The sequence below is a fragment of the Chiloscyllium plagiosum genome, chromosome 23, assembly GCF_004010195.1.
Source record: "Chiloscyllium plagiosum isolate BGI_BamShark_2017 chromosome 23, ASM401019v2, whole genome shotgun sequence".
NCBI classification, from domain to species: Eukaryota; Metazoa; Chordata; class Chondrichthyes; order Orectolobiformes; family Hemiscylliidae; genus Chiloscyllium; species Chiloscyllium plagiosum.
In genome coordinates this window covers 11,609,424-11,625,431 of record NC_057732.1, presented here as the reverse complement: position 1 = coordinate 11,625,431, position 16,008 = coordinate 11,609,424, and the positions used below count along the sequence as shown (strand labels likewise).

Below are 16,008 nucleotides of genomic sequence, written 5' to 3'. Positions count from 1 at the left end.
GTGCCTGTCCAACTATTCCCCATAAAATAACCTGCCCTTTCCAGATGTTAGTCTGCTAACCTTTTCTGACCTGCCCCCAATGCATTTAAATCTTCCTTAAAAAAGATGATGATACTACACACAGTACTTCAGAACTTCACTAGTGCCCCGTATAACTGAAGCATAATCTCTTTTTTATTCTTCTTAAGTTGAATAACATTTACATTTACATTTTTATATATATATATATATATATAAAATGATTGTTTTCTTAACTAGTCCTTGAATTTGCATATCTGATGTTTTCTGTATCGTACACAAGGTCACCCAGATCCCTCTGTCCAGGCTATGAAATCTGAGTCCTCCTTCTCCACTTCGGATGCCTTATCTCAAGTTTGTTGCACCTTCCTGGCATTTAAATGTGAAAATTGGAAGTCAATGGGTGCAAGATGAATTTCCTTAATCTTTAAAAGCATGCAGTTGGTTTAGACTTTAGGCAAGATGAAAACAAGCGATGCAAGTGATTACAATGAACTATGTCGTGTTTATTTGACCATGTCTAATAATAGTCTTCATGTGGATAGCATAACTTGAAACTGGTTGTAAATAGCATAGCATTTAATGAAGTAATATATTGGTCTGGAACGGCAATAGGCCATTCAGCACTTCGAACCTGCTCTGCTAATCAATTAAAGCATGGTTCATGTGAATCTCAGTTTCACTTTTTTGCAGTGCTGTTGCTCTATAACTGTGGATCCCTTTACTCAAGAAAAGAATCTATATTTTAAAATGCAAAATGAAAGTTAAGGTACTATAATTGAAATGGATTCTTTTCATTAATCATTATGGTTATTTGATTCCTTGGAACAGCTCTGTCGCTAGCAATCTTTATTCAGCAGCATTGAACACAGCCGGCTCAACTCCACAAAATCTTTCTTTATATTTTGCAAATCACAATTTTTTTTCTCTCTCTTCTAGATGTCTAATCACACAGTCAGCCTCCGGCCCAGGTATGAAGACGGACTTATTCAACTGAAGTTGCGGTACTGAGCAGTGATTGCAATGAGTGAGTTTCATTCAGATCAGAGCTGCTACAGTCTGATCAAAGTAATCTGAGGCTGCATGACTCACTAATTAATTGGTGCTTTTCTTTGTTTCATGCTATTGAATTAATGAGCATTGAGTACAAGATACCCACGCAGATGCTGCTCTTGATAATCATAAAATGGAAATGTCTGCATTAAGTGCAACTTTTAACTAAATTCCAATATCAAGTAATTAGGCTATTGGAACAAGGCTGATGGAGGACTATTAGGAGTTCTCTGGATTTAAGAGATTTTAAAAAGGTAAATCGTTGAGGATGATAGCAACAGTCATACAATTTCAGCAAAAGTCTTAGGTGTCACTAAATGTCTGTATGATCCACAATACATTTTAGTATTCAGAGCTGGTATACAGAACTATACAAGTAAGGGTGATTTCTTTGTTGTGTTGCTGTAGGGAAGCCTGGGCCACCATCTACCCTGCTTAATGTGCATGGCTTCCTGTGGTTTGCCACTATACGTGTGGACTCCTCACAAACAGGATGTGTTTAGGAAACGTGCCACATCAAGTGGCAGAAAAATCCATGTTGACCTGAAATAGCGGGTTCATGTTTGTGGCCTCATAACCCTTAATACTTACATTGCATAGGTATTTACATGAAGAAGTGGAATACTTAAACAGCCAGGGTTGCCTATTACAAGATTTGCAGAAATAGAGGAAAAAGTATTGTTATGAGAGATAGGCTTTGCCCGCTTATGTGAAGGATATCAATGTTTGACAATTACTTTTGTACTCCTTGCCCTCTTCTATTTGTATTTGTGTCAGCAGCCAATGCTAAACTACTCTAACTCTATACCCTTCATCAACTGTTTCATTTAGCTTCATAGAGATGTACAGCATGGAGACAGACCCTTTGGTCCAACTCGTCCATGCCGACCAGATAGCCTAACCCTAACCTAATCTAGTCCCATTTGCCAACACTTGGCTCATATCCCTCTAAACCCTTTCTATTCATATACCCATCCAAGTGCCTTTTAAATGTTGCAATTGTACCAGCCTCCACCACTTCCCCTGGCAGCTCATTCCAGATACGCACCACCCTCTGCGTGAAAATGTTGTCCCTTAGGTATCTCTGCAGTCGCCCAGTCCTTTGTTCCAATATTGATGGCTGTGTCTTCAGTTGACCTTTAAGCTCTAGTTTTTTAAAAAAATTATAACTGTCTACATCACCAATACACAGTCTTCCTTTACAATGCTTCTGAAAATTCTCTTTGACCTTAACCTCTGCCATCAAAACGTGGTGTCTAATGGGATAGCTGATGCAATGTTCTTTGTGATGATTGATTATGATGAAGACACTACATGAATACAAGTTGTTGTTGTATTACTTGGACTTATGTATAATGAAGCTCAAACGTGTAACTGCAAAACAGGTCATTTCTGCCGTCCTCTGTTACTCCTTTGGGTTCTCTTGAAGGAAAGATCTCATGTTAAGATAGACAGAGATGAAATACCGCCAGAATCACTGCATTAATGATTCCCAAGCTTTAAGCCTAAAAGGTGAGAAACCATCAGTACAACAGGCTTTTTGGGAACAGTAGGCTCCGAGGAATGCATCATGGGAAAAATGAAGGAAAGCAGACATGCCGAATGCCAGATCAGTCATGGCGGAGTGGGATCGGAGGGCTAAACATAATTTTTCATTGATTTTGGGATGTTTTTGTTTAATGTTTAATGTTTATTTCGTTAAAAGTGCAGCAACATTAGTTAACAGCAGCAGGAAGAGGAATACCAAAGCTGAATTCAATCCTGTTCCAGAATAGGCAGCAATGCCTTCTTAAACAGCAAAAGTCATAGGGATACTGCTGTCTGTAGATGTATCTAGCAATTTGGAACAGTTGTGTTACCTGGCTAGTGCTAGTGTTAATGACAGTTCCCTGAAATAGTATGGGGGTGGAATCCAGTTGTTGTGACATGTGTAAGAATAAATGACACATAAACATGGAATGAGGCTCTGCTAAGTGAGCTGAGGAGCTGGGATGACTATTAAAACAAAGGACCTCTCACTGGTAATAATTTTAGATTTGTTATCATAGATCAGAGTACTGAGTACATCCTGTGGCTGTACAGGACATTGGTTAGGCCACTGTTGGGATATTGTGTGCAATTCTGGTCTCCTTCCTATGGGAAGGTTGTTGTGAAACTTGAAAGGGTTCAGAAAAGATTTACAAGGATGTTGCCAGGGTTGGAGGATTTGAGCTATCGGGAGAGGTTGAATAGGCTGGGGCTGTTTTCCCTGGAGCGTCGGAGACTGAGGGATGACCTTATAGAGGTTTATAAAATCATGAGGGACATGGATAGGTTAAATAAAACAAGAACGTTTCCATGGGGTGGGGGAGTACAGAACTAGAGGGTGAGAGGGGACAGATATAAAAGGGACCTAAGGGACAACTTTGTCATACAGAGGGTGTTGTGTGTGTGGAATAAGCTGCCAGAGGAAGTGGTGGAGGGATATGGGCCAGGTGTTGGCAAATGGGACTAGATTGGGGTTGGGATTTGGTAGGCATGGATGACTTGGACCGAAGGGTCTGTTTCCGTGCTGAACATCTCTATGACTCTATGCAAATTGGCGCAGGATTGCAAGGATCAGAAATTAAATGTATGGCTGAGTGATGTGGAGTGCAGTAGTTTCAATTCCTGTATAAGAGAAACCTCTTCCATTAGGACAGGCTCTACATAAATCAAGCAGAGGCTGGTATAACTGAAGAACGAAATGTCAAAGCCAGAGAGCAGAGTATAGATTTGGACAAAAATAAAAGCAGCCTTGAGCAGAAAGGGCACACAGCACAAAACAACTGGCCATTAGTGATTATGGTGACATCAGAAATACAAAAACTAAAGACATGATGGCTGTATTATAATAAGAACTTATTTTGGTACTTTTAACCTGACAGGTAATAACACCATGAAACAAAATTGAGATTCATGGGATGGTGGGGGTAAAATATTAACATGTATTTAGGATTGGTCAATAGAAAGAAGCCAGAAAGCAAGAATAAAAGAGTAACTTTCAGGTCGGTAGCTTGATTTGACAAGATGCTTGGGCCTCTGATTTTAATAAACTGAAGCAATGGCAAAGCCAACAGGAACCAAATGTAATGTACTCAAGTTTACGGATGACACTGCTTACTTTCCTACCTAAGATGGACACAAAGAGACATAGGCAGATTAAATAAGTGATCAAGAACATAACAGATGGAAGTGTGAAGTCATCCACTTGTGGAAAAGTAAAAAAAACAGTAAAAGACTGGGAAATGCTGGTGATCCGAGGGATCTCCATGTCATTATTTATGAATCAGAGGAAATTAACATGCAGGGACAGCAAACAATTAGAAAGGTGAATATTATTTGCATTAATGACAAAAGAAATTTTTTTGCAATAATATACAGTTTCGGTGAGAGCATGCCAGGAATGCTTTGTATTGTTTTAACCATCTCACAAAGGAAGGAGGTCCTTCCACTGAAGGCTCATGCGATTGATTCTTGGATGATGACTGTTCGATGAATCAATATTTGTGTAGACTAGCCCTGTATTCCCCGGAGTTCCAAAAAAAAAGGGGTGATCTCATTTAAAAAAATCCAAATTTCAAGAGGTTTTCCATAGTAGATGTTGCATTAATGTTTCTTTTTTGCTGGGGACATTCAGAATAAGAGGCTAATATATTAGGACTGAGTTGAGGAAAAATTTCCTTTGAGGCTTGGTATATTTTGGAACTTTATCAGAGAAAGTTGAGGATGCCCTGTTATTGAGCATACTTATGAATATATTTTATGTACCATTTGCAGCAAGGGCTGTAGGAAGCATTGGGAAGGTGGTGTTGAGGTTGATCTTGAGCTGTGGTCTTAATGAATAGTGGAGCTAGGGCTGAATGGCTTACTCCTATTTCATATGATCCCCTTTCCATTAGTTAACTGCCATAGAGCAATTGTTCTTTATCATTGACCGACCTATGATCTAGCCTTCTTACTATGAATGGCTCAAAGCAAGTGACTTTAACACTACAGTTTTAATCCAAATACAGCAGCGTATTTCATTTTCCCAACAACTAAAGATATTTCAGAATAAATTTGCAAGATAATGGATGGATATAGTTGACTCTAGGTCTTCTCCATGTCAGGGTAGGGAAATGTTCCATTTAGGAGACAGTGAGGTCTGTAGATGCTAGAGATCAGACTTGAGAGTGTGGTGCTGGAAAAGCACAGCAGGTCAGGCAGCATCCGAAGAGCAGGAAAATGGATGTTTCGGCCCCAGCCCAAAATGTTGACTTTCCTGCTCCTCGGATGCTGCCTGAGCTGCTGTGCTTTTCCAGCACCACACTCTCAAATGTTCCATTTAGCAGTTTGAGGAGAAGTAAAAGTGAATCTACAGTTTGAATACTGTAACATGTATAGCGCCTGCCCCTACACACGTCTTCAATGAGATCTGCCCCAGACAAAAGATGCAGCAATGTTTTCATTTTGTAGAACTGATCTTTTCAAACAATGCAACACAGAATTAAAGCAGCTGTTTTATATGTAAATAGCTTACACCACAGAGAACAAATGGGAACATTTACATTGTTAGATGTACAAAAACAGTGTTCTTTGAAAATTCAGACAAGTTTTCTCTGAAAATACCATTACAATCAAATCAGCCCACATGGTTGCTATCCTGTAGCATGTAGAGGGTTCTTAAAGTTGCCTGGAACGAATTTGAATTCCAATGGTATTCAGAATTTTAGATGTTGGTAGGTGGTCCCTTCCCATTATTAAATGTGGAAAGAGTCAAATTAAATGAAACAACCAAAATCTAATTATTTAAATGCACAATCAATACCAAAAAGGATTTTTTAAAACTTACCACCCCATGGATGTTTATGTGAATATGGTTCGGCTACACAGATGTTTAGTTCCTTTTGAAATTGGCATGACTAGACTTCTTTAAAAAAATACATTAAATCACCTCCATCAATGTTGAGTTGTTTCTATAGGTTAATTTGTTTTGTGTGAACTGTTCCTTTTTAAAAAGCACACTCTTGCAGTTATATTCAAGAACCCAGTTATCGCGAAAGCAGAATAAAGTTGACTAATGCTTCAGAGCCATTTAAGTGCTGTTAAAGGCTGCCAAATTACAGATAACAGTCAGTCACTCAGCTGCTAGTCATTACTGTGGTACATCAAAAGAGTCACAAAAACACACGAGAAAACAAGCTTCCTTTCTTCAAACCCTTTGGAGGCGAAACTATTTCTTAATTCAGCAACTTATCAGAAATGAATGCTTTTTAGATCTAGATTTGTGTAACCTTGGTGACACTTCAAGTAATGTACGCAGAACAGGAAAATGAAACTAATTCCCACTCCGAAGTTGGCGGAGGTGGGAGGCGGGGGGAAGCAAGTTGGGGCGGCACGGTGGCACAGTGGTTAGCACTGCTGCCTCACAGCGCTTGAGACCCGGGTTCAATTCCCGCCTCAGGCGACTGACTGTGTGGAGTTTGCACGTTCTCCCCGTGTCTGCGTGGGTTTCCTCCGGGTGCTCCGGTTTCCTCCCACAGTCCAAAGATGTGCAGGGTCAGGTGAATTGGCCATGCTAAATTGCCCGTAGTGTTAGGTAAGGGGTAAATGTAGGGGTATGGGTGGGTTTCGCTTCGGCGGGTCGGTGTGGACTTGTTGGGCCGAAGGGCCTGTTTCCACACTGTAATGTAATCTAATCTAAAAAAGTTCATCTTCCACAACATGTTGCACAAAAATATGGTGTAAAATTGTTTATTGAACAAACTGATTTCTCATCTGGTAGACAAAGCATTTGCATCAGAGTAGCTGGCAAAATTAATGGTGATTTGTAATGCCAGCTCTAGGTGCGAGGACATTATATATTTGGCTACTTCTAGGTCTCCAGATTTTTAACACATTTTATTGGCAAACAAATTAAAGTGCATAGAATTGCGGTTTGAATATTTTAATAGAAAGTTACAGCTCAGTTAAAATAGTTAATAGAATACAGAAAGCATAATTAATTATACAATAAATCTGAACACTGATTGTACTAAATGCAACAGCCAAGAAACAAAGGAATGAACACAAATGATAACACAATAAAACTGTATTACATTTGTGCTTCAAATATTACAATATAGTATGTACAAGAGTCATCCAAAATGAACATCTCATGCCAAATGACACAAACAAAGTTATAAACTGTAAGCAGCAAACAAAAAAAAGGGGAATAGTTTTCCCTCATGACAAAGCTCAATATATACAGTCGGTCTAGAAGACATTCAATGTAGAACAGGAACAAAATGACTATATACGGTTTCTCTTCCCATCTTTATTCCAAACATGGCCACCAGCTCGGGGTACTGTAGGTCTATTCTATTAGTTCCTGTTTCAATTCATATTTACATGTTGAGTAAACAATACAGAAGTTAGTGCTTAAAACTAATTTGACACATGTGGCTGTGGGATCAGCGAACCTGGGAAGCGTAGCCTTCTTTCATTAAACCTTCCTCATAGTCTGTCTGGCACAGAATCATATTGTTCTTGAGGAAGAATTTATCTCCCACGCAAAACCTAAAAAGGGAATTTAAAAAGAAAATCACAAGTGATGGTGAATATACACGGCAACTCTTGAAATAGAAAGGAAAGCGATTAGTACATAATCTGAACATTTCTATTATACCCTGAGAATGACTTCAGAGTCAAGACATTTGGCAGTATCTGTTAGATGTGGGCTTCAAGTTGATATTAAAAAATTGTCTAATATGTAGACAATTCAAGTGTGTACAAAAATATTCTTAACTGGAGGCTTTTAAGCAAATTGCAGTGCTTTTAACCATATCAATTTGACCTTCAGAAGCTCTTATGCCTACTCTACCAAATCCAGCAAAAACCATGCATAATTACGAAGCAACCTAGGTGACCCTTGATAGCAGCCTTTGTTGTTTAGATAGCTGTTTACTGATGATGTTCAAACATACTGCCAGAATTCCCTTTAGTAATAATGTTAAACAGATTAGATTTAATATCGAAAGCAGCACAATGTTCTGTGCTCCTCAAGTGTTGAATGAGTAGCATTTCACTGATATTAATTTCAAGCAAATTACGAACCTAATCCCTCCTCAATCTAAACAGGTCTCTAAATTTGCTCCAGCCCTGTCTTTTTGACTACATAAAATGGAAGCAAATAGCAAGAGATTGTCGTTTTAAATCAAAACTGCCTTTCCCCTTTGAAAACAAAGAGCTTCTTAGTTTAAATTTCATAACAGTTTAGGTCCTGTTGCAACCACAACTTATGTTTGGCACACAGTTTAAGGTCATATTTTGAAGAAGTAAATAAGCTCACTCAATTTCATAGAAATCACAGCTCGGAAACAGACCATTCAGCCCAACAGATCCGTACTGCTGTTAACGCTACAAATAAACCCTCTCTCATCAGGTTTTATCTAATCCTTTCAACTTAACCTACTGCTGTGTCCTTGGTGTGTTTAATGTAGAAGCATTTCACAGGATTCACATTCTAACCAGGATGAATAAAGAGGCTTCTCCTGAACGCTGGCTGGATTTTTGGTGACTACCTATATTTAGTTTTTTTTAAAACAACAGGTCTTCAGTTTTGTTGTGCACACATTTGTATTGAATGATCAACTAGGTGCCAATGTGCTCAGTCCATTTCGAAAAGATCACTTGTTGATGGTAAAACGATTATATTTACTTCAGAAAGCATTTAATTCAGACAACATTGTTCAATCCACACAATATCGATGAAATGCTACAGAAGCAGCATTTATGCAGACACGTGTTCAATAATCTATACATTCAATCTCGCCTCAATCCAACAGGTTTGAGATATCTCACTATTCACTGACTTGATAAGATGCAACAACCATACAATATTTTTGAATGCAGTCTGTAACTGTGGAAAGAGTGGTTCAGCTTGTTCAACCAAATTTTCAAATAGCTTGTAAGTTTAAATATTACTTCAGAGGGTTATACTTAAAAAAATTGATGGTTTATTTATTTCAAAATATTAAATTATTTTCAAAGGGATTGCTTTGTAGAATATAAGCTAAAAATTGATAAACGCCACATATACGCGTGTAAAAGTCGAAATTTTAAGACAGTTTTTTAAGGTTAAATTTACGGGGTTGACTATTACAATGGATACTCCTTTTGAGGGGCTAAAATTCATGTTACAGTTCAAAATACCATATCATTAGCAGGAGCCCAATTGATGTCTAAACAAAGAAATAACAACAGTACAACTAATTACAGTAATTGCTACTACACGGTTATTTGTCTTCTCTGCAGCTTGAATAACTTATAGTTTAAATGGTGCTGTATAATTTTTTTTATTGGAAGGCATTTGTACACAAAATGGAGAAATTTCAAAACCTCAACTAGATATGTGACTGCATTCCACTAGTGCCTTCAGAGATACTGAGCTCAGCTGAGCTGCACACAAAGGGAGGTTGTCACCTGACTCTGACATGATGCGTCTTAGCCCTTCGCACCAAATTCTGCCATTTCCCTCTGTTTTCTCTCGTCTACTGTTGCTTTAGTTTTTCAAGCTACCATTTTAAGCTTTTATTTCTGGTAAAATAAACTTAGACATTTGACTCTCATACAGCCTCACCGATCAATGTAGCTGTACAGGATAATATCTTCACTCTCAAATCTGTTATCTGTGAAGAAGTAGGGTTGACCTTTCCACAAAATATATGGAAAATTCCAGATTTTTTGGCCAAAACTAGAGAGTATCGACTTTTACATGAGAGCGACTTTTACTCAAGTATATATAGTAGTTGTGGTGAGGGCCTCAGGAAAGGGAAGAGGTCATTTCATACCCCTAGATCCTACAGGATAGGAGACCAGTTATGGGGTACTCCCTTGCCTCTATGCAACATCAGGACATTTAACAACAATGTTTACTTAATCTGCAAAAAGGTCTTTTATCTTTTCCAATTCTCGCCTTCACATCTCAGTGCTAGCTCTCATGTATTTCGCTTAAGGTAGCTTTTCAATATTTGCAAGCACCTGAGTATGGGAAAGACACTGTACCATGGAAGCTGTTACAATTAAGTGAAAGTGAGGACTGCAAATGCTGAAGATCAGAATCAAGGTTAGAGTGGTACTGGAAAAGCACAGCAGATCAGGCAGCATCCAAGGAGGAGGAAAATTCGACGTTTTGGGCATGACCCCTTACATCAGGAATGAATTAAGCCCCTTAACTGCCCCCAACCTGTAGTGAGCATTTCGTCTGGTCAGTGAACTCAGAAAACATGACATCCTGTGAGTGAATTTAAAATAAACATTAAACATAAAGGACAAGACAGTTTCCCAAGCTCTCAATGTTTTGTGTTTTCAAGCAAATGGGTGTTATAGTTGTGGTAGCACCCAGAGAGTCCCTTCAACCAAAACAAAATCTAATCAACCTGTTCAGAGGTGTTATCACATACTTCTGGAGCAGCTGAGATTTATAACTAGGCCTTCTGGCTCAGAGACAGCAATACCGTCACCAAAGCCCCTTCCCCCATCAGTCATTGTTAAGGAATGTTAAGTGACCAGATGAAATCTGAGTAGAAAGTAGTTACATTTGTAGGTAATGTGAGAGGAGGAGATAGAAAGCAGAACTGAGGGATACAATTAACCCTTGCTGAAAGGTGAATGGTGGTTTGGGTTTTCTGGGGAGAGAGGGTGTGGGGCAGGGAGACAATATGGAAACAAATTAAAATGTATGGAGTAAAATTGTAACTCAGGAAAGCAGGAGAGTGCTGCAAAAGGCACAAGTACAGATTGGTAAGTGGCACATTTAGGCATCTCAAAGATTTTCTTTAGTGAAGTAGACTCTCAGGGCAAAGGTCCACAGGGAGGGTAATTCAGCAGCCTGCAAGAAGCAGCAACTTCAGTAATTTTTGGGTGAAGGAAAGATTCCCTTCATCTTGTACAAAATGGGTTGAAGCAAATTTAATCCATAGTTAAGATGGTGTGGACCTGTGTGCTGTCTGTTACGTGCATACTGCAAAATTCAGGAAATGCATTATATTATTGCAGAATGGGACATCTCAGCCTTAGGTCAGGCAGCATGAATTACAACATACACACATGGCACCAACTGAACTTAAAAGCCCCTGATTAGTGCAATTCAAACTCCTCATAGGAGTCTAACATTATATCTACTGTGTGTACATAAAATGTTGTCTAGAATGGTTGCAAATTTATTGAGTTTAGATCACCAAGAATTATTTGTTCCTGCTCTCTAACATTAAAATGACAATTCAATCATTGCCATGTGATCACTTTCAAGCAGTTACCTGTGAACCTTTCCTCCAAGCTGGCTAGTTTCTCACTCTAAGATCAAAAAGTAAAGATATTTCTTCTGGAACTAATCTCACAATCCTTTTTTTTAAACCAAATGAAATTCTCTTATTGTCCTCTGCTAAATGATGGTACTTAGGGAGTATAATTGTATATCCATATAACACAACGGCTGTCCATCCATTCTCTCACCCAGATGAGGATTCTCATACAGCAACATCATGCTTGGGTCAAGTTGGTGGATGACAGCAATATGGCCCTGCAGGAGCCAAGTTAGACCCTAACCTCATTGTAACATACGTTCCAACAGTGCTGGGTGCTCTGACCATTTTCCTGCCCAGTGCAGGGTGACTGAGACCACTTCTAACACTCTAATCACTTGCTGAAGTAACTTGGCATAAGCCAGGAATCTTGCTGGTCTTTATAATGCAGTAGTACAATGGATGATGTGTCTATCAACTGAGGAAAGGTGACTTTGGTGGGGGGGTGGCGAGAAATGAAGAAATCTCACTGGCAGAAGATTCTCCATTGCCAGTATAGATTTAAATTAGAAAAAAAAATGGGATAAAAGACAGGCTTCCAAAAGAATCAACCTGTGTTTATGCAATAACTTACTTTGGGACTTCCCAAACCACTTCATTGCAACAATGGCTATGCTCGAGTAGTTTATTTACTTGGTAGAGGGTTGAACCCATGATCTTGTGATTTAGAGCACATTCAGCATGTCTTCAGCTTTTAGAATTTTCTTTGATCAAAAGTAGCAGATAAACAATTTTGCACAATACATTTTCACACATAAAACTGACCAAAACTAAAAAGCTAATTCTGACACTGTTGAGGAATGTGGAAGAGTCATTGCAAGTAATGAGCCTTTAATCAGCATTATACATGTGTCTCAAGTACGGTACCAAAACCCTGATCTTCCAACTATGTCAAGGAAATGCTGTTCCATTCAGCAAACGGAGAAGTCAGATAATGCAAAGCCAAGTACTTAACAATTGTGACTGAGAACATGGAATGGAGGATTGACTACTGCAAGCTAAACTCCTGGGTGTAAACTGAGAAAGAAACAAGATAAATACTAGTGTAAAGCAACAGCACAAGATAAATATGAAAATGCTGTTAAGTGGTGTTTGTTATATATCATGGTTAGGAAAAAAAATCCTACTCGTGCAGAGAAATGAATTTTAATGTGCCAAGACACCCTGAGGGAAGATTTCCTCTGAATGTGGCATGTAGTGAAATCAAAACACATAACAGGGAATATTCTCCAGACTTATTCTAATTCTTTTGAGGAGGGTATATGATGGGGGGGAAAAGGTGAGGCCTTAAGAGTCTTCAGTCATTCTGGTTGCCAACTGTGCAGCATCTGCTGTTGCTGGAATTGACTGCTCTAGAATAAGAAGGTGTAATTAAAGAAGAACTATAATTACAGCGTGTGGCGTATTTCGCTTATTACTGCTTCACCAACAGAAGACCCCTCCTCCATACATCAAATGTGCAGTGATCCTTGGGTTAATCCAGGATCTTTGTCACCTTCAAGTCAATGGCAGGCCCATCTAAAAAGGTATCCCCAATCAACCGTTGGTTTCCATGGTCAAACAGTAAACAATGTTTCTTGGAAAAGCTGCTATTAACTCCTGCCCTTTAGAAGGTCTACAGCAACAATTCTTTAATCCTGCCATCACCATTGCTCACCCCCAACTCTCCATCTGATAGGATTCCCAGAGTAGTTGGAAACACCATTGGAAACTTGCCAAAGTTACTAGGTTGACTTTTGGGAGTGCTCCAGGATTGGTGCCAAGCAGATCCTAGTCAACGGTCTGATTAATTTCAGCTATTTATTGTACTCAGATATAGAAGGCAAAATAAATCTTCACCCCTGCCTCTGACTTGCCTCCAGTCCAACCTAACCTGCATTGTTCTCATCCACAGAGGATGAGCATGATGAAGGAGTGAAGCCTTCAAGGGATAACTGTCTTCATTCTCATCACACCAATGTAAAAAGAAATAATGAAGATCAAAGGAGAATTCAGAGTCAACTGGTGCTTATCATAGAATAATTAATGTGTCCGCATTGCAACAGCATCGATTTTGCTCAAGTGCTCAATGCTTGAGTTGATGATAGTGCACGACCTAAATGGCCAAACATCTTTATTTTGTTCAACACCCCATTGATTTCTTCACAGAGCCAGAAGACTCCAATAGTCGGGAAATGGAAAAGGATTAAATGCTACACACTTAAACATAAAACTTGCTGTAAATGTATAGTTATGTTTAAGGATAGGTAATATTCTGGGAACCTGGGTTCAAATCCGGCAAGGCAGATGGTGGAATTTGAATTCAATAAAGAACAAAAATCTGGACTTAGGAGTCCAATGCTAGTCATGAATCCGTTGCCAACTTTTAAAAAAACCCATCTGGTTTACTCATGTTCTTTAAAGAAGGAAACTGCCATCCTTAGCTGGTCTGGCCTACATGTGACTCTAGACCCGCAGAAATGTTGTTGACTCTTAATTGCCCTCTGGACAATTAGGGATGGACAATAAATGCTGCTTTAGCCAGTGATGCCCTCATTCCATGAATGAAAAAGAAAGTCAGGTAGAAGATTGAAGAGGGAAAACAGATGGAAGTCAAGGGGCTGGTGACTTGATTGCAATGCATGTAAGGTCCTCAATATTCTTGACAAAGTGGACACAAAGTGTCTTCTGTGGGTGAGTCCAGAACTAGGAGGCTGCTCCTTGGATGCTGCCTGACCTGCTGAGCTTTTCCAGCAACACACTTGTGGAACTGTTTCATAATTAAGGATTACCTACTTAGGACAGATATAAGGAGCTTTCTCAGAGGATGGTGGTGCTTTGGAGCTCTCTGCAGCGGAACAGGGTGCTGGATAGATTCTTGTCAGGCAGGAGAATAAAAGACTAATGGAGAATAAATGGGAATCAGGAATTCAACACCAACAGATCAGCCATGATCTTATTAAATGGCAGAGCAGGCTCGAGGTCTACACTTGTTCTAAGTTCATATGTGTGTATAATACAAAATTCCTCTATATGCTACATTACATTTATGTTCTGGATTACAGGAACAGGCCATCAGTCCCTCAAGTCTGTTCCACCATTAAATTAAGGCTGGTTTGGTTCATAACATATCTTTTAACATCAAATGCAAAATTATTAATGGAGCTGTTATCATCAAGTTTTGACAGAGAGTTATAGCATTCTTTGTGCTAGGTAGCATGTACTAACTTCTCTCCCATGATCTGCCTTGCTTCAAAGTTAGTTTCCCTTGTCCTAGATGCCATCAACAGAAAGAGATCTGCTCTACTGAATCCTTTCAGTACCTAAACACAGTTACACAAGTTTCTCACAAGGCTCTGAGCCCTGCCAACATTCTGGCTCTGAAATCCGTGTTAGCCATACTCCTCTCACAGGACCAACCACTTAGGGGATTGTATTGCAGCTGCAGTAATGTTTGTGCTCATACCCACAAGGCTCGACATTCATCATTCCTCTTCATTCAAACAGCTATCGTTTAATTTCCCCTGAATGAAAGTTTCATGCGTCCACCTTAGAAAGCAATACTGCCATGATAGGGGTATAACATGGATTATTTATTTTCAACTTTCATCTGATTTCAATAACATAAGCCTTCATGGACTAGGATAGTTTTACAAATTATTTTTAAAAAAGGGGCAAGAATGGCTCCACTAATTAACTGACCATCGGTTGAGGCAGGTTCAGGTAAGCAATGTGAACGAACAAAATCATCTGATCTGAAATTATACCTAAAGATATGGAAACCAGTCAACTGAGTCAAGAAACTCACTTTACTTGTTTTAACTAAATGTATAAGCTAAACTGAATATATTGGGGACATGAAAGGTCCATGCAACTACTCAGCTTCAAAAGACAATGGAGCCAGATTCAGGAATACACAAAAGAACCATATTTCTGTAGCTGCAGAGTTGAGCAACAGAGTGAAAGAAGAAAAAAAGATTTATAACAGCAAAGACAGGAAGACTCTTTCTCTGTCTTCCCCCCTGTTTCCATATCATCTTGAAAAGCTAGTAACTGACATTACTAAAGGCACTATAGACATATGGAGACTGTTTAAGGAACAGTTGTTGCGAGTGATGAATAAATATGTCCCTCTGAGACAGGCAAGAAAGGGTAAGATAAAGGAACCTTGGATGACGAGAGCGGTGGAGCTTCTCGTCAAAAGGAAGAAGGTAGCTTACATAAGGTGGAGGAAGCTCGGATCAAGCTCAGCTCTACAGGGTTACAGGCAGGCAAGGAAGGAGCTTAAAAATGGTCTGAGGAGAGCCAGGAGGGGGCACGAGAAAGGCTTGGCAGAATGGATTAGGGAGAACACAAAGGCATTTTACACTTATGTGTGGAATAAGAGAATGGTCAAAGAAAGAGTAGGGATGATCAGTGATAGCATCGGGAACTTGTGTGTGGAGTCTGAGGAGGTAGAGGAAGCCCTAAATGAGTTTTTTGTTTCTGTCTTTACGAAAGAAATGAACTTTGTAGTGAATGAAACCTTTGAAGAGCAGGAGTGCATGCTGGAATGGATAGAGATAGAGGAAGCTGATGTGCTGAAAATTTTGTCAAACATTAAGATTGACAAGTC

At 39.2% G+C, this 16,008-nt stretch overlaps 1 protein-coding gene across 7 annotated transcripts in view; it reads right to left on the bottom strand.

Moving 5' to 3' along the window:
- Nucleotides 1–7,170: 7,170 nt before the first annotated feature.
- Nucleotides 7,171–16,008, bottom strand: part of lmo3 (LIM domain only 3) — a 73,369-nt gene continuing 64,531 nt past the window's right edge. For all 7 annotated transcript variants that reach the window (XM_043713517.1, XM_043713513.1, XM_043713514.1 and 4 more), the window contains exon 4: nt 7,171–7,629. In XM_043713517.1, coding sequence (XP_043569452.1) covers nt 7,524–7,629 — 106 coding nt within the window. In that variant the 3' untranslated portion in view covers nt 7,171–7,523. The remainder of the gene's footprint in view (nt 7,630–16,008) is intronic.